The following is a 19,130-nucleotide window of genomic DNA, read 5'->3' as shown; positions in this document are numbered from 1 at the left end:
GTTTTTGTGCTGGTCGAGGGCAGTCAGGTCTGGGGTGAACCAAGGACTGTATCGGTTCTTAGTTCTGCATTTTTTGAACGGAGCATGCTTATCTAAAATGGTGAGGAAGTTACTTTTAAAGAATGACCAGGCATCCTCAACTGACGGGATGAGGTCAATGTCCTTCCAGGATACCCGGGCCAGGTCGATTAGAAAGGCCTGCTCACAGAACTTAATAATTAATAAACAGAATAGATATCAGTAAAAACACCAACTACTTGTTATCCTACTCATTATCCTCCCTCCTCATGAGGGATGGAAATTAGAAATATATGTTTTCTAAGAACTCTTTTCCAACTGACCAAAAATCTAAGCCTTCTCTTATTCTTATTTTTTTTTAATGAAAAATAGTTGATAAATGGATATATGCCTTAATTTAAAAAAGAAAAGGACTTTTAGCTTTCATTTGACACCCAATTTGACATGATCCTATAAACTTCACAGGTTGGTGCTCATGGGTCCTTTACATGGAAATGGCCATATGCTTCCTGTCCTGCAATGATTCGTGCTTTTCCGACTGGGTTCGTTTTTTCCCGTGCTGTTCATATTAGTTCCCACGCACTCTCCTTTTCTGCGCGGTGCTGTGCTGGAAAATGGCTGTGTAGGGAGCTGAGAGTCATGTGCAGCAAAAGAAAGAAAGGGAGAAAGAAAGAAACCGGACTAGAAGTAAAAAAGGAGGTGGAAGACTTTAAAGTATTGAGGAAAAGAACAGGTGAAAGATAAGGAAACTCGCTGTCTGCATTTCGACGTGTTTAAAGTGCTGCCACAGCGAGATATTTGGAAGAAGTATCTGCGTCTGCGGGTGAGTTTTTCCTAAGTTGGTGCACATTTCCAGTGCTATAGCCTCTGAACGGGAAAATGGTGGAAGATCTTCAACTAGGTGCCCTACGCACACAAGGCAGTACGAACTTGCACAGGTCTATAAACTTGTCGAGGACACTGCAACAAGTCGTTTTCTTTCAACTACGCTAAATGTTAAAATAATACCTAGTTAGTTGCATAATGTCTGCCACTTGCAGTACTAACGTGCGCCTCTCTATTGACATCTAAAAATCTACCAAGTCGAGCTAGCTAGCTACTGTAACCATATTTTCCGGAGTTCCCAAACGGCAGGTGAATGTTGCACTATTTTGTTGGCTACATTTTTACTCAATGTAGCAACATTGTGCTTAACAGACAAAATAATGGCAAAGGTTGCGAATTTCTCGAACACGTCATCTGCAAGTTCATGTGCGAGTTTTACTTGCTACATTGTTGCAACATGGGCAACTTTGCTGTAGTTGACAGCACCCCTATATTTTGGACCATTCTAATATTGTTATTACACAGTTAGTGCGCTTTGTTGTTTAACAGTTAAGCGTATTCTGCACATGTGCATTGGTTTAGGACACTGCCAAAGTTATATCTCCAGATTGGTCTTGGATTGATTCCAAAACTTCACCAATGTCTGTGGTAACAATGCCTGTTCACGTGTCTGTTCAGTCGCTATTGCTGTGTAATAATTGATGTAAATTCAGTGTAATGTAGTTTTTGTTTGTTTGTTGTATTAACTCGTTAGCTTCTTTGTGCATTGTACTTAGGGTTAGGGTAATGTATGGTTTGTAGGGTTGCTTATGTAAAGGGTAGCGATGAATAACTATTACACTGTAATACCCCCCCCCCAACTTAGAAATATAAGAGAAACAACTAGCCTACATATGAACACTAATGTTGAATAGACTTCTAGTTAGGACATCCTCGAACGTCTATCGTATCTCTTTTTCAAAACATAGGAACAACTTGAGGTGTGTTGAGAGGTGGTACGGCATGCCAATTTTATTCAGTTTAACTTTTCATCATTAGCGTTTAACAATTTTGCTATTTTGCTGAAAATGTATTGTTTTTTGTTTGACATACTTTTTAATGTGAAAAATGTGAGTCTGTGTCCATTACCTTGGAATGGCTCATGTATATTTCTATTTCTTTATTTCATAAAATATGAACTATTTGTAAAAATGTTAAGTGGGCCTGTGTAATTTCCGCTAGGCTATATCGTGGTTACAGTAAAACACGTTGGGCGTATTAACACAATGTGTCAAATTTACAATATCTGTAGCAAGTGTTTTACAGAGATTTTGCTGTATCGACGTTAAAAGCTAGCCAGCTCCAGCTTCAGCCAAACAAAGCAACCCATATTTGAGAAGTTCAGGACCACTTCATGGTGGAATTATGTTTCACTACTTTACTTAGGACAAAAAGGTATTGCAAAATTGTTCGAAAGTTGCAATGATTATATACCAAAATATCTTGGCTTGCAGATACTCTTAACAACCCTGCAGCTTATTCCTGTTGATACAACCTCATACAAATGAACAGTATTTGTATGACTGGTGGCCCCGCAAAGAATACAAATGGTGTATTTGAGTTTCTAGTTATATTAATCTTGATTTAAAATGAAGAAAAATCTAAGTTTATTGGTTGTGTACACAGTTAAGCAGATGTTATAGCGGGTGCAGAAAAATGCTTGTCATTAGCTCCTAACTCTGTGGCAAAATGCTTGTCACTAGCTCCTAACTCTGTGGCAAAATGCTTGTCACTAGCTCCTAACTCTGTGGCAAAATGCTTGTCACTAGCTCCTAACTCTGTGGCAAAATGCTTGTCACTAGCTCCTAACTCTGTGGCAAAATGCTTGTCACTAGCTCCTAACTCTGTGGCAAAATGCTTGTCACTAGCTCCTAACTCTGTGGCAAAATGCTTGTCATTAGCTCCTAACTCTGTGGCAAAATGCTTGTCACTAGCTCCTAACTCTGTGGCAAAATGCTTGTCACTAGCTCCTAACTCTGTGGCAAAATGCTTGTCACTAGCTCCTAACTCTGTGGCAAAATGCTTGTCACTAGCTCCTAACTCTGTGCTCCTAACTCTGTGGTAAAATGCTTGTCACTAGCTCCTAACTCTGTGGCAAAATGCTTGTCACTAGCACCTAACTCTGTGGCAAAATGCTTGTCACTAGCTCCTAACTCTGTGGCAAAATGCTTGTCACTAGCTCCTAACTCTGTGGCAAAATGCTTGTCACTAGCTCCTAACTCTGTGGCAAAATGCTTGTCACTAGCTCCTAACTCTGTGGCAAAATGCTTGTCACTAGCTCCTAACTCTGTGGCAAAATGCTTGTCACTAGCTCCTAACTCTGTGGCAAAATGCTTGTCACTAGCTCCTAACTCTGTGGCAAAATGCTTGTCACTAGCTCCTAACTCTGTGGCAAAATGCTTGTCACTAGCTCCTAACTCTGTGGCAAAATGCTTGTCACTAGCTCCTAACGGTGTGGCAAAAATGTCAAAAAAATAATAATAAAAGAGAAGAAATTAAGATCTCGCTGTTTGAGTGGCTGGTGCCTCTGATGCTGTAAAGGAACCTTCTGTTTTGAATTTAATAAATTTGTCATCCATGTTTTGATAATTCAGTTATCTGTTAATTTTAATGGTCCATTCCTAGTAATTGTAAAATATATCTTACCTAATATTGCAGCACCAGACATGAATTGTATCTGTATAATCCGTTTTTTTTCATAAATACATTTGTTTTATTATCATACTGCATACATTTCAATGTCCTCCTCAAAAAAACGAGTCAGTCTTTGAGGATGCAAAGTGCAATGTAAAAAAGGTGGAGTTGTTTGGGTCAGGAGCTTGATCACTGCCTAGATACATTTTCTAATATTAGAACATTTCCTTGATTTGCCCAAGCTTCTCTGGTGACTCCGGAGCACATGGCCAAACAGCAGCCAATGGGAGGCCAGGCTTAGTTTCCCTCTCTCTAGCAACAGTGAGTTTCTTGCCTTTTATTCATGAATAATTGTTTTGTGGTCTCCCTCAGCCGTTTGGGCTCTCCTGATAAGTGTGCCGTTTCTTGACTGAATAAAAGTGAGGAAAAAAGGATGGCTCCAGTGACGACAAGCCTGCAAGCTGCTGCCTTGAAATGGAGGCTTTTTTTCAATGTGCAGGACTGTAACAGAGATGATTCTCCTTTCAACTCGTATTAGTTGCAGCATTTATATTGCTGTGGGGGGAAAATGCTGAATCGGGACTACCAAAGAGTGCGGGACGATTGCAGCTTTCTTCTGCAAGGTTGTGAATATAAACAAACAAAAAATGGCAAAGTGGAATGGACTTTTTTTGGCGGGTGAGGGCGGGGGGAGGCAGAGAGAGGGGTGGGGGGTGTTTGGTGGTGTGAGGATTGCGGGCTGTGGTTGGGTATGCCAGTGCCACGTGTCTACCCTGGCACCTCTTTTCTCGACACGGAGGATGTCGGACAGAGAGCCTTGGTGAGTCTGTGCAGTTCCTCTCTCCTCAGAAGTGGGGTGAGTAGTGTTGCCCAATGGTACGGCCTGTAATCATGATAACTATTTAGCGTTTTATAGCGGTGATATTGGAACTCAGAGATGATCACGAGAATGTTTGCTTGCTTTTTGAATGGGGGGGTTGTGTGAGGTTCGAGTGCACGTATACCCGGATTTGAAGATGCGCCACTGAGAAGTGTACAGTTCGAATTTTGGCTTATTTAGATTTTAGCAGCAACTTATCATATCCAGTCAAAAACAAACCTATTGGACGAGCATGTCGTAAGCGACATCACAAAGAGTAGTGATTTGGACGTTTCGAGAGATGCTCCAAAAAACTCTGGGGGCTTCTAAGCTCTTATGTCCCGAGTCACAAGCCCAACCCCTCCATTACATCTCTATCTCTGATTTCCTTTTGGTCATCACTTCACCCACAGAGGGGGAAAAGGAGACTTCATCTCGCCTTACTTTGTGGGACCAAACACTAGTTTGAAAGCCTAATCTCTCTCTGAGGCGCAGTTGCCATTTTGATGGTCAACTTGGTGTCTTTTTTATTTGGTTGCTTCACTCCTCTTGCTGAAGCTACAGTAAAAACAAAGGTAATATCTTTGACCGTGCATACAGTAGTCTTCGTGTTTTCCAATTCTCCTACTGTGGCTCTGACTTAAGCGACAAAATCGATTGAGAAGAGACAGTCCTATTAATGAGAAGTAACCTCTCAAAACTGTCAGATGATGATTTTGTCACTGAACTGGTCTTGACTAGTTTATTAGGCCTAGGTGACATCTCAAAAACAATGATGTAATGAGTCTACATAGCCATTGAGGACCTTTTTGACTAACATTTATATAGCAAGCTTGTATGAATGTGAATGATTTTAAGGTAGAGATGTTTTTCTGCAATGAATCATGTTCGATTATAAGAGCAAGGAGCGTTTTGCATCGAAAGGACTTTCTTTCAATATTGTTGTATTGAAGGGTTTTGGCATGATTATGCTACTTTTTGAGAAGCCTGACAAAATATTTCTGGAGCAACAGAACAGTCTTACGTGAGACATAATACCCCAATTTCCCTTTATAGAAAATGGTCTTAATGAAACCGCATTCTTTAATTCGGATGCTTTAGAACTGTAAGGCTGGTCATATTTTTCTGTGTTTCAAACATTGCTATTGCATGTATCTGTATTATCCCATTCAGAGCATCAGGGAATGGTTGAGAACTGTAGTATAGTATATGCGACTTTTAATCAAAATAGAGATTTGAAAATGTGATGCAGTATGACTTGGGGAGTCTGTGGTACATTATGACGCAGTAGCATCATCCCAACCAAGATTGCACAAACGCATAGCACTGCCACAGTTCGCCATTTTCATGCTTTGTGGCCGTGACACAGGGATGCTTCGATTATTGTAGGCGACTACTTATATAGTATATATATAATCTCACACACACATGCATACACAGTACCAGACAAAAGTTTGGACACACCTACTCATTCAAGGGTTTTTCTAAATGTTTTACTATTTACTACATTGTAGAATAATAGTGGAGATATCAAAACTATGAAATAACACATATGGAATCATGTAGTAACCAAGAAAGTGTTAAACAAATGAAAATATATTTAGATTTTAGATTCTTAAAGTAGCCACCTTTTTCATTGATGACAACTTCATAAGGAATTATTTTCCAACAGTCTTGAAGGAGTTCCCACATATTCTGAGCACTTGTTAGCTGCTTTTCCTTCACTCTGCGGCCCAACTCATCCCAAACCATCTCAATTGGGTTGAGGTCAGGTGATTGTGGAGGCCAGGTCATCTGATGCAGCACTCCATCACTCTCCTTGGTCAAATAGCCCTTTCACAGCCTGGAGGTGTGCTTTGGGGTCATTGTCCTGTTGAAGAACAAATGATAGTCCCACTAAGCGCAAACCAGGTAGGAGGACGAATCGCTGCAGAATGCTGTGGTAGCCGTGCTGGTTAAGTGTACCTTGAATTCTAAATAAATCACTGACAGTGTCACCAGCAAAGCACCATCACACCACCTCCTCTATGCTTCAGGGGAACCACACATGCGGAGATCATCCGTTCACCTACTCACCTACTCGTCTCACAAAGAAATGGCGGTTGGAACCAAAAATCTCTCATTTGTACTCATAAGACCAAAGGACAGATTTCCACCGGCCTAATGTCCATTGCTTGTAATTCTTGGCCCAAGCAAGTCTTTTTTTCTTATTGGTGTCCTTTAGTAGTGGTTTCTTTGCAGCAATTTGACCACGAAGGCCTGATTAACACAGTCTCCTCTGAACAGTTGATGTTGAGATGTGTCTGTTACTCTGAAGCATTTATTTGGGCTGCAATCTGAGGTGCAGTTAACTCTAATTTATCCTCTACAGCGGAGGTAACTCTGGGTCTTTCCTGGCGGTCCTCATGAGAGCCAGTTTCTTCATAGAGCATGATGGTTTTTGCGACTCTCTTGAAGAAACTTTAAAAGTTCTTGACATTTTCCAGATTGTCTGACCTTCATGTCTTAAAGTAATGATGGACTGTTGTTTCTCTTTGCTTATTTGAGCTGTTCTTGCCATAATATGGACTTGGTATTTTACCAAATAGGGCTATCTTCTGTATACCACCCCTACCTTGTCACAACACAACTGATTGGCTTAAACGCATTAAGAAGGACATAAATGTCCACAAATGAACTTTTAACAAGACACAGCAGTTAATTGACATTCATTCCAGGTGACTACCTTATGAAGCTGGTTGAGAGAATGTCAAGAGTGTGCAAAGCTGTCATCAAGGCAAAGGGTGGCTACTTTGAAGAATGTAAAATATAAAATATATAAAACACTTTTTTTGGTTACTACATGATTCCATATGTGTTATTTCATAATTTGGATGTATTCACTATTATTCTACAATGTAGAAAATAGTAAAAATAAAGAAAAAACCCTTGAATGAGTAGGTGTGTCCAAACTGTTGAGTGGTAAAGAAATATACACTACCGTGCAAAAGTTTGGGGTCACTTAGAAATGTCCTTGTTTTGAAAGAAAAGCTAAATTAATTGTCCATTAAAATAACATCAAATTGATCAGAAATACAGTGTAGACCTTGTTAATGTTGTAAATGACTCTTGTAACTGGAAACGGAAGATTTAAAAAAGAAAGGAATATCTACATAGGCATATAGAGGCCCATTATCAGCAACCATCACTCCTGCGTTCCAATGGCACCTTGTGTTAGCTAATCCAAGTGTATCATTTTAAAAGCCTAATTTATCATTAGAAAACCCTTTTGCAATTATGTTAGCACAGTTGAAAACCTTTGTGCTGATTTAAAGAATCAATAAAACGGGCCTTCTTTAGACTAGTTTAGTATCTGGAGCATCAGCATTTGTGGGTTCAATTCCAGGCTCAAAATGGCCAGAAACAAAGAATTGCTTCTGAAACTCGTCCGTCTATTCTTGGCCTGAGTAATGAAGGCTATTCCATGCAAGAAATTGCCAAGAAACTGAAGATTGAGTAAAAAGCTGTGTACTACTCCCTTCACAGAACAGTGCAAACTGGCTATAACCAGAATAGAAAGAGTGGGAGGCCCCGGTGCACATCTGAGCAAAATAATAAGTACATTAATGTGTCTAGTTTGAGAAACGGACACCTCACAAGTCCTCAACTGGCAGCTTCATTAAATAGTTCCAGCAAAACACCAGTCTCAACGTCAACAGTGAAGAGGCGACTCCGTGATGCTGCCCTCTTTTAATCAGCACAACAGTTTCCAGCCCTCATTTCTCAGAACAAGAATAGACTGATGAGTTTCAGAAGGAAGTTCTTTGTTTCTGGCCATTTTGAGCCTGTAATCGAACCCACAAATGCTGATGGGTGTTGCTAATGTTGGATATACTCAGGTCTTACCTTGCTGTGACAGCTCAGGCCCTGGGGCTGCTGGCCAGTTTTATTGATTTAAAAAAGAATATCAGCACAGTTTTCAGATCTGCTAACATAATTGAAAAAGTGTTTTATAATGCTCATTTAGCCTTTTAAAATGATAAACTTGGATTAGCTCACAACATGCCATTGGAACACAGGAGTGATGATCGCTGATAATGGGCCTCTGTACGCCAATGTAGATATTCCATAAATCTGCCGTTTCTAGCTACAATAGTCATTTACAACATTAACAATGTCTACACTATATTTCTGATCAATTTCATGGGGAAAAAATGTGATTTTCTTTGAAAAACAAGAACATTTCTAAGTTACCTCAAACTTTTGCATGGTAGTGTATATTCTAAATTATTATTTTTACATTGTCTATGTATTTAACCCTTAAACCCACTTGTTTTTCTCCTTTTTTCCCTCTGTGTTCTGTAGGTTGTCACCGTCCAGATCGGGAGGAGCCTGAAAGAATCAAGGACTATTCTAGTGTCCTACTCTGCCCCCCCATCCACCCCCACAGACTACACAGGTAGACTGCCTCGGTTAGGTAGGTTTAGAGCCTGTCCAGCTAGTTTTTGTCACTTGAAGGAGCATGTTGCCAACCCTGTCCCTCTGTTCCATCATTTGGTTAAACCGGGGTATCAAGCTGAGGAAAGTGCTCCACAGCGCCAACACCGGCCTGCTCTGAGGCAGCAGCATCCTACCTACCTTCCTCCATAGACTCGGCCATTTTAGCAATGCTTCTTAGCTTCGGTTAATAGTTCTTAACGGCCACTACTCATCACCCACTACTGCCTGTACATTTCTGGGTTGCCGTAGCATCGGGCCGACATTCGCATTCTCTCAGCGTCTTCGGCAGCTTTTCTCGGTTTCCCAAAATGGCGGTCGAGGGTTTTCAGTACCGTGCCCTCTACTTGTACACCAAGGACTTGGAGGAAGATGTTGATCTGCAGCCCGGGGACATTCTGACCGTCAGCAAGGCCTCCCTACTCTCCCTGAACTTCAAGGAGGGGGACGAGGAGCGTCCCGAGCTCCTAGGCTGGCTGCTGGGCTTCAACGAGCGGACCAAACAGAGGGGGGACTTCCCGGGGACATACGTTCAGTTTGTGGGCTACGTGAGGATGTCACCGCCATCCAGTCAGCCTCGCTCCCAAAGAATCCTCCCAGCAGCCCCAGGGCCTGAGCTGTCACAGCAAGGTAAGACCTGATTATATCCAACATTAGGAACACCTTCCTAATATTGAGTGCTGGCCCATGTTGACTCCAATGCTTCCCAAAGTTGTGTCAAGTTGGCTGGATGTCCTTTGGGTGGTGGACCATTCTTGATACAAAAGGGAAACAGTTGAGCGTAAAAAACCCAAGAGCATTGCACTTTCTACAATATCCCATTCAAAGGCACTTACATATTTTATTTTGCAAGTTTACCCTCTGAATGGCACACATACACAATCCATGTCTCAAACATTCTTTAACCGGACTCCTCCCCTTCATCTACACTGATTGAAGTGGATTTAATAAGTGACATCATTAAGGGATCATAATGTAGCTTTCACCTGAAATCACCTGGTCAGTCTGTCATGGACTGGAATCACCTGGTCAGTCTGTCATGGACTGGAATCACCTGGTCAGTCAGTCATGGACTGGAATCACCTGGTCAGTCTGTCATGGACTGGAATCACCTGGTCAGTCTGTCATGGACTGGAATCACCTGGTCAGTCTGTCATGGAAAGAGCGGGTGTTCTTAATGTTTGGTATACTCAGTGTATTTCACTTTAGATATTTATATTCTGTTGATTGATTGTCTCTGCAGAGATATGTTACCAAGCATTATAGTTTTGTTTACTACTTCCTTTAAAAAATAAAATGGAGATGTTTATTAATACACCAATGAAGTTGCCATTCAACGTTGAGGAGAGTTGTGCATTCCTCTCAACATAGTCATGACATTGTAAAGAATGTTATGAAAAACTCCAGCGGTGTTGTGTTTGAAGAGAACATAAATCCTGGAATGCGAAGTCCATATTTGCTGGAAAGTTTTAGTATATTGACTACTAATAATCTGTCTTAATTGAGCTGCTCTTGGCGCCGACAGAGATGGCCGCCTCGCTTCGCGTTCCTAGGAAACTATGCAGTGTTTTGTTTTTTTACGTGTTATTTCTTACATTAGTACCCCAGGTCATCTTAGGTTTCATTACATACAGTCGAGAAGAACTACTGAATATAAGATCAGCGTCAACTCACCATCAGTACGACCAAGAGTAGCATTCCAGAGGGACATCAGAGACTGTAACGTTCTTTGCTTCACGGAAACATGGCTCACTGGAGAGATGCTATCGGAGGCGGTGCAGCCAACGGGTTTCTCCACGCATCGCGCCGACAGAAACAAACATCTTTCTGGTAAGAAGGGGCGTATGCCTTATGGCTAACGAGACATGGTGTGATGAAAGAAACACACAGGAACTCAAATCCTTCTGTTCACCTGATTTAGAATTCCTCACAATTAAATGTAGACCGCATTATCTACCAAGAGAATTCTCTTCGATTATAATCACAGCCGTATATATCCCCCCAAGCAGACACATCGATGGGTCTGAACGAACTTTATTTGACTCTTTGCAAACTGGAATCCATTTATCCGAAGGCTGCATTCATTATAGCTGGGGATTTTAACAAGGCTAATCTGAAAACAAGACTCCCTAAATTTTATTAGCATATCGATTGCGCAACCAGGGGTGGAAAAACCTTGGATCATTGTTACTCTAACTTCCGCGACGCATATAAGGCCCTGCCCCGCCCTCGTTTCGGAAAAGCTGACCACGACTCCATTTTGTTGATCCCTGCCTACAGACAGAAACTAAAACAAGAGGCTCCCACGCTGAGGTCTGTCCAACGCTTGTCCGACCAAGCTGACTCCACACTCCAAGACTGCTTCCATCACGTGGACTGGGATATGTTTCGTATTGCGTCAGATAACAATATTGACGAATACGCTGATTCGGTGTGCGAGTTCAATAGAACGTGCGTTGAAGATGTCGTTCCCATAGCAACGATTAAAACATTCCCTAACCAGAAACCGTGGATTGATGGCAGCATTCGCGTGAAACTGAAAGCGTGAACCACTGCTTTTAATCAGGGCAAGGTGACTGGTAACATGACCGAATACAAACAGTGCAGCTATTCCCTCCGCAAGGCTATCAAACAAGCTAAGCGTCAGTACAGAGACAAAGTAGAATCTCAATTCAACGGCTCAGACACAAGAGGCAGGTGGCAGGGTCTACAGTCAATCACGGACTACAAGAAGAAATCCAGCCCAGTCACGGACCAGGATGTCTTGCTCCCAGGCAGACTAAATAACTTTTTGCCCGCTTTGAGGACAATACAGTGCCACTGACACGGCCTGCAACGAAAACATGCGGACTCTCCTTCACTGCAGCCGAGGTGAGTAAGACATTTAAACGTGTTAACCCTTGCAAGGCTGCAGGCCCAGACGGCATCCCCAGCCGCGCCCTCAGAGCATGCGCAGACCAGCTGGCCGGTGTGTTTACGGACATATTCAATCAATCCCTATACCAGTCTGCTGTTCCCACATGCTTCAAGAGGGCCACCATTGTTCCTGTTCCCAAGAAATCTAAGGTAACTGAGCTAAATGACTACCGCCCCGTAGCACTCACTTCCGTCATCATGAAGTGCTTTGAGAGACTAGTCAAGGACCATATCACCTCCACCCTACCTGACACCCTAGACCCACTCCAATTTGCTTACTGCCCAAATAGGTCCACAGACGATGCAATCTCAACCACACTGCACACTGCCCTAACCCATCTGGACAAGAGGAATACCTATGTGAGAATGCTGTTCATCGACTACAGCTCGGCATTCAACACCATAGTACCCTCCAAGCTCGTCATCAAGCTCGAGACCCTGGGTCTCGACCCCGCCCTGTGCAACTGGGTACTGGACTTCCTGACGGGCCGCCCCAGGTGGTGAGGGTAGGCAACAACATCTCCACCCCGCTGATCCTCAACACTGGGGCCCCACAAGGGTGCGTTCTGAGCCCTCTCCTGTACTCCCTGTTCACCCACGACTGCGTGGCCACGCACGCCTCCAACTCAATCATCAAGTTTTCGGACAACACAACAGTGGTAGGCTTGATTACCAACAACGACGAGACGGCCTACAGGGAGGAGGTGAGGGCCCTCGGAGTGTGGTGTCAGGAAAATAACCTCACACTCAACGTCAACAAAACTAAGGAGATGATTGTGGACTTCAGGAAACAGCAGAGGGAACACCCCCTATCCACATCGATGGAACAGTAGTGGAGAGGGTAGCAAGTTTTAAGTTCCTCGGCATACACATCACAGACAAACTGAATTGGTCCACTCACACAGACAGCATCGTGAAGAAGGCGCAGCAGCGCCTCTTCAACCTCAGGAGGCTGAAGAAATTCGGCTTGTCACCAAAAGCACTCACAAACTTCTACAGATGCACAATCGAGAGCATCCTGGCGGGATGTATCACCGCCTGGTACGGCAACTGCTCCGCCCACAACCGTAAGGCTCTCCAGAGGGTAGTGAGGTCTGCACAACGCATCACCGCGGGCAAACTACCTGCCCTCCAGGACACCTACACCACCCGATGTTACAGGAAGGCCATAAAGATCATCAAGGACATCAACCACCCGAGCCACTGCCTGTTCACCCCGCTATCATCCAGAAGGCGAGGTCAGTACAGGTGCATCAAAGCTGGGACCGAGAGACTGAAAAACAGCTTCTATCGCAATGGCCATCAGACTGTTAAACAGCCACCATTAACATTGAGTGGCTGCTGCCAACACACTGACACTGACATTGACTCAACTCCAGCTACTTTAATAATGGGAATTGATGGGAAATGATGTAAATATATCACTAGCCACTTTAAACAATGCTACCTTATATAATGTTACTTACCCTACATTATTCATCTCATATGCATACGTATATACTGTACTCTATATCATCGACTGCATCCTTATGTAATACATGTATCACTAGCCACTTTAACTATGCCACTTTGTTTACATACTCATCTCATATGTATATACTGTACTTGATACCATCTACTGTATCTTGCCTATGCTGCTCTGTACCATCACTCATTCATATATCCTTATGTACATATTCTTTATCCCCTTACACCGTGTATAAGACAGTAGTTTTGGAATTGTTAGTTAGATTACTTGTTGGTTATTACTGCATTGTCGGAACTAGAAGCACAAGCATTTCGCTACACTCGCATTAACATCTGCTAACCATGTGTATGTGACAAATAAAATTTGATTTGATTTGATTTATATTGTTTTGTCCAAGGCTTTCACGGTTTGCTCCGACCGCAAACTGACCCTTCTAATCTTCCGTAAAGACTAAAGAGCTGTCATAAACCTCTCTCATTCCAAACGCAACTAAGCAATTTCTAATTTGAACCTAATCCAGTTACTGACCTGACTCTTGGTCAGGTTTTCTTCAATGTCTCGTATATTATTGCCTTGACCCTCCATTCAACTCTCCTGCAAAGGATAGGGGTGAGTTGCATTCAATCGTGTTGTACAAGGTTGTGTCTAAGAGTTCTTTAGTGAGTGCTACACATTAGATGTGCTGCAATCTTTTTACATACCTATTACACATGTATTGCTAAACTCCCTGTACACATATGAGAGGTTATTAAGGAACTTAGGAACTGAACCTGTGAGACGTAAATAGTGGATTTGCTTTACTGCATTTCTAACGGGTTACCCCTGAGTAGAGAAATGTTCCAGTTTATTTATTATGAATAAGTCAGATTGTCAGGAAACACTATCACATTGTTTCACCAAGTGATAACCTGTCCAATCTTTTAATCTCTGAACTACTATATAACTGCATAAATATATGGATGATTAATTCATGAAGTATTTTTACTGTGGTGCTCTCCAACCCAAATATACCCTTGGCTTTTGCCTTCTTCTGTACTCCTAGTTCTCTCTCTCTCTTCCTCACTCTCACTCCCTCGCATTCAGCCCTAAGATCTCATTTATGGCTTTCTTTTTTTTGGAAGGCCAGTGGTTCATTGGGCCAAAATGGATAAAAAATTATTTATCTAGTTACTTATGTGATTTGTATTGGGTTGAAAATGCACATTCCTCCTCTGTCAAAGGTAATGTTCCCCAAAGCTCCATTCTGCCCTTTAGTGACAGGTAAGCTAAGCACATTATGAACTTTGAATTACCTCTAGTTCATCACTTATACAGTGGCTCATTGTAATTCATGTTTACTCATTTGGTAAGCACTCCAGTGCAGGCCTATTAAGCACAGGCCTGCACCAAACTCATTAGAACTAACTGGAGTTCTGCAAGTCTTGATTATGCTACCTGGATAGGAACATGATAAATATTTTACCTGGAAAGAACCAGTGGTAGAGTTTAATGGTAAGCTGAAGTGAACGTATAGGCCTAGGCCAGAATAGGGTGGGTGGGTGGGAGGGGGAGCTCCTCAGAGTTGATGTTTGGTGAGAGAAACCAGTTGGGTAGCAGAGGTCTCTCTGATTTGGATAGAGCAGGGGAGACGTGCAAAATGCTTTGCCAAGAGAGACAGTGGAGAGGGGAGGGAGGGAGCAGGGGGTTGATTTGGCCTAGCACCAATAGTGCATTGTAGATTAGGAATGGGTAGGCCCAGATTTGTACAGATATCATCTTTCTATCTCCCTCAAGATAGTGAGGCCCTAGTTGTTGTGTGTGACAGATTTAGCATTTTACAGATTTAGCATTTGGCCTTAATATTTGGTTGAATTGATATGCATTGTATGTTAAAACGGCAAACCTAACTTTATCCAATGGGCTGATTTGTTCATGCATTTGAACATGGCTTTGTCTTGACTTTGTATAAGTATTCTAGAATGCTCAGTGTAGGCATAATGCAATGAGTACACTAGTTTCTTCCTTACATTTTCACAGGAAACCTAACTTAGAATAAAATGGCTTCTTGGAAGAGTCCCATAAGTACATGTTTTCGCTCAGATTCGCTCTAAACTTTGGTCCTGCCAGTTTGACAAGTAGGTATAATCTTTTCAGATAGCTTTTACAGATGCTTCCATTCCTATCAATCTGTGTTATTTGCCAGAGAAACCCAGGAACTTTGGGGAATTACACCAGATTTTAAATCAAAATCAGGCTAAAGTCCCAACAGTTCTCCTTTGACATTAAAACTAAGCATTGCTCGTGAGGAGGGAGGCTTTTTTTTCTCCTTCCTCTCCCTGGCCTCACTTTTACTGCCTGCTGAAGTGAACCATGGCTTGGCATTTTTGCAAACTCCTCCTCTGCCTCCTCCTCATCCCCCTGGTTCACATACTCTTCTGATACTGTCTCCAGGCAGCTATAAACTATCTACCCGCCCCAGTTCTCAGAAAGGATAGGCCTTTTCTCTCTGTTCCCTGCCCCTTACCAGGAACCAGTTTTCAAAGAATCCAATGAAGGGAAGGGGAGTGAGGCCTTCCCAGTCTCAGGCAGCAGATATAGGAACCAGCTGGAACTGTGCTTGCTTTTAAGACATATATATATATATATATATATATAATATATTTCTTTGTGACTGGAGAACTGTGGGCAGCCACTTGTGGATTTGTTTCTGCTTGAGCTAGTTTTTACATGCCCCAGTAAAAAGCACAGATTTTGGGGGTAAAATCAAACAAATCGAAACACAGTGGTCAAGCAAACCAATGCAATGTAAATACTGAGCTTTAAAACTTCGTAGTAGCCTGGCCCCCTCAGACTGGGCTGCATCAATGTAATCTTGGTCTGAAGCACATTTTGACTCAAGGGGTGATATGGTACTTAATACACGGCCTGTCTACATTGCTGGGATGCACTGTTCAGAACTACAGATGTACTGTAGCCCATGCAATAAGAGCAGCACTACTGCATAACATCACAGAGCTGTTGACGCGTCATTAGCAGAATCTCCTGCCTTGTTCTACATTGCATAATGTATTGTGCAGATAACAGATGCATTCTTTGATAGGTGGAATGAGGTATAGGTATACGTTTTTAGGTGCATAATTCTGACGTGACTTTTAAAAGACAATCCACATATTTTATACACGCGGCACATTATTTGATCAACTATGAACAGTTTTATAAGGAGGATCCCGAGAAAAGTGTTCGATAAACACATGTAGATTTCTCTATAGGAATTGGTGTGAAGTTACTTTGAGTTGAGTTTGCCAAGATATTCAGACAATGGGCAACCTTGAACCCCATTGTTTTGGTGTATAGTACAATGCTAACATTAGCCTGCAGTAGTTAGGTGTTAAGAGAGGGTACCCAGCAGCCTATTTAGTTGGTGTGGAGCAGCAACAGTTGAGATCGAGGTTTCGGGTGCAAAAATAGATGGAACTTATTTTACAGTGCAGGTGATGAGAAGACTGAATCCAGAGGTTGTACATACAACATATACAAGTGGGGAAAAATAGCTGTCAGAAATGTATAACTTGAATGGTGATTTGGTTGCACAATTCACATTACAATGGCCAATGCTAAAATTGTTAATAACTTAATTAGCATAGAAATGCACGTTTTCGATAAACTATGAAACACCCCTTAACAACGGAGACCAAATACAAAGAAGTGCACCGACTGTGCCTAATAAGTCTGAATTAATTGAAGATAAATCAAGAAATCCGTCATGAATATAAACGTTTTTGTATCAGAATAGTCGCGCAATTTAACATCTAGTTAAGATGTGTAGTGCAGTACTTCTCAAGTGTAACAATGTGCATGAAAACTAGTGGTGCACTGCAGACAGTAGGCCCCCCCCACACACACACAATTGTTGACCAATCACCAACAAAGGGGTGTAGACTTCAGCTACCAAACTTCGACTTGCCTCAACAACACAAAAATGGTGTGCGAACAGCCCCCCCAAAAATGTACCTGCCAAAGACCCAAACAAACTTGAGTCAACTGTTTTGACTGATGCATGCAACAGGCTTTACAACAGTTTGGCGACAGAACAAAATCATTACAAACTCTAAACTTCTCTAAATAATTGACATGATTGCCAGAATCTCACATTTGTGTCTTTACATATTACATTGCACAATGTTTTGAAGGCGTTAGCGAACTCATAGCCATAGGTTAACAAGAAATGTTTGAACCAAATAATCAGTCCTTTTGTGTGGTAGCACAGCCGAAGCAGATTGGATAAGGCCTTGCTATTTGAAGCTAAAATATTTGCACTGCATCTCCATCAGTCATGATGTGAAGAAATTCTCAAAGGTTAAATCCGATCAATGCTATCTTATGAATGAATCTCCATTTCACTGCATGAAATATCCTCTGATGACTGGCTTGAAAGCCCTCATGAGTTGAGACTGTGAGAGGGAGACCAAAAGAGAGGTAGGGAGGAGAACAGAATGTGGGAGAACTAGCCTGGTCTTCCACCGACTGATCGCGAGGCAGTGCAAATATTTTAGGTTCAAATAGCAAGGCCTTATCCAATCTGCTTCGCTTGTGCTACCATCCGCTTTTCACAATCCACTGTGAGAAGATAGTAAGCAAATGTTAGAATTGTTGCTGAACAATCTCACAATTAGATGAACATGGCTAAATGTCAGAGCTTCTCTCACTGTAGAAGTCTGGAAACAGGCATTAACCAGAGCAAGGGAATGTTTCGTTGACCATATTACTGCCACACCGGCGGTCACAAGTCATGATGGCAGCCAAATTCCACGTGACCGTTTAGTCACGGTAATTAGGCTTCTCCAAGCTCTGATGCTGCTGATGGTCATTAGTAGCTTATCAACTTGCTAACTACCTGGTAATCAGTACTCTATTGTCCCTCTAATCATGCTGTCATCAATGCAAATGTGATCAGAAATGTAATCAAACACTTCATGAGTTCCCATGAGCTCATGTTGCGCAACATTTCTATAGGCTATGCAATTGTGTGAGAAAACAGAGTGATGGCCTCTATTAAAAAGAGGAGGGTCCCATCAGCTTTCTATAGGCTAGGCCTATTATATTTATTTCTCTACTTTCCGAACATTAAGCACATTTCTTATCTTTACAACAGGAGTATGGCCTACCTGGTTGACATGAAAATGAACCATGGGAAAAGTGTCCTTGATTCGCTATTTAAGTGCATAGATGACATGTATTTTTTACCACTGCCCCTGTTCGAGACTGGACCATTATCCTGCACCTTTCTATATCAAATAAATTACACACATATATATATTATTTAGTATATGTAAAGACACAATTAAATCAAGAATAGTGTGATGGGTAACAATATTAGCCTATCAAGAAACACATGCTTTTTTTGGCGACATTTTCAAATCAAAGTTGCACACCTCATGTAGGCTAGCCCATAGGCCTATATGTTTTGATAAGGTTTGTATCACAACTAAAGTGGCCAAATAACTTTCTTAAAATGAAGCACATTAATTTAATTTACAACGGGTGTAGAACCTAACTGGCACACGTATGCAACACGTGAGGTTCAAGTTTGTGGAAGATAATTTTCACCATATAAGTGCACCTTTTATAGTAAAAACATTACATGCATAATCACATTTGTGGTGTTTTCCTGCTAATGGAACATTTGCACTTATAGCCTACTGCCATTTGCATTGCAGCACTTTTAATGTGAAGAAATAGCCTAATAGTTTATCAACATTTTAAGCTAAATGTTTTCATCTGTTGCGTCAGGCTCATTGATTAAAACAGGTTTTTGGTTGGAATAATTTGGGATCTATTGCATCCCACAACTGTCCCAGACCATGTTTGGAATATGTATATCTCACACAGAATATAATAGGTCAACATTTGTACTGT

At 41.8% G+C, this 19,130-nt stretch overlaps 1 protein-coding gene across 4 annotated transcripts in view; it reads left to right on the top strand.

Moving 5' to 3' along the window:
- The first annotated feature begins 600 nt into the window (after nt 1–600).
- The window catches only part of LOC112244626 (phosphatidylinositol 3-kinase regulatory subunit gamma), a 55,790-nt gene continuing 37,260 nt past the window's right edge, over nt 601–19,130 (top strand). For 2 of the 4 annotated variants that reach the window (XM_024412354.1, XM_042308337.1), the window contains exons 1-2: nt 601–841; nt 8,720–9,481. In XM_024412354.1, the coding sequence (XP_024268122.1) occupies nt 9,163–9,481 (319 nt within the window). In that variant the 5' untranslated portion in view covers nt 601–841; nt 8,720–9,162. Of the gene's footprint in view, nt 842–4,241; nt 4,373–8,719; nt 9,482–19,130 lie in introns of those variants that run through there. The other 2 variants (XM_042308338.1, XM_042308339.1) reach the window with 2 other exon arrangements.

Source organism: Oncorhynchus tshawytscha, linkage group LG28 (assembly GCF_018296145.1).
Source record: "Oncorhynchus tshawytscha isolate Ot180627B linkage group LG28, Otsh_v2.0, whole genome shotgun sequence".
NCBI lineage: Eukaryota > Metazoa > Chordata > Actinopteri > Salmoniformes > Salmonidae > Oncorhynchus > Oncorhynchus tshawytscha.
The sequence above is the reverse complement of the archived record's forward strand: the minus strand, read 5'-3'. Positions and strand labels throughout refer to the sequence as shown.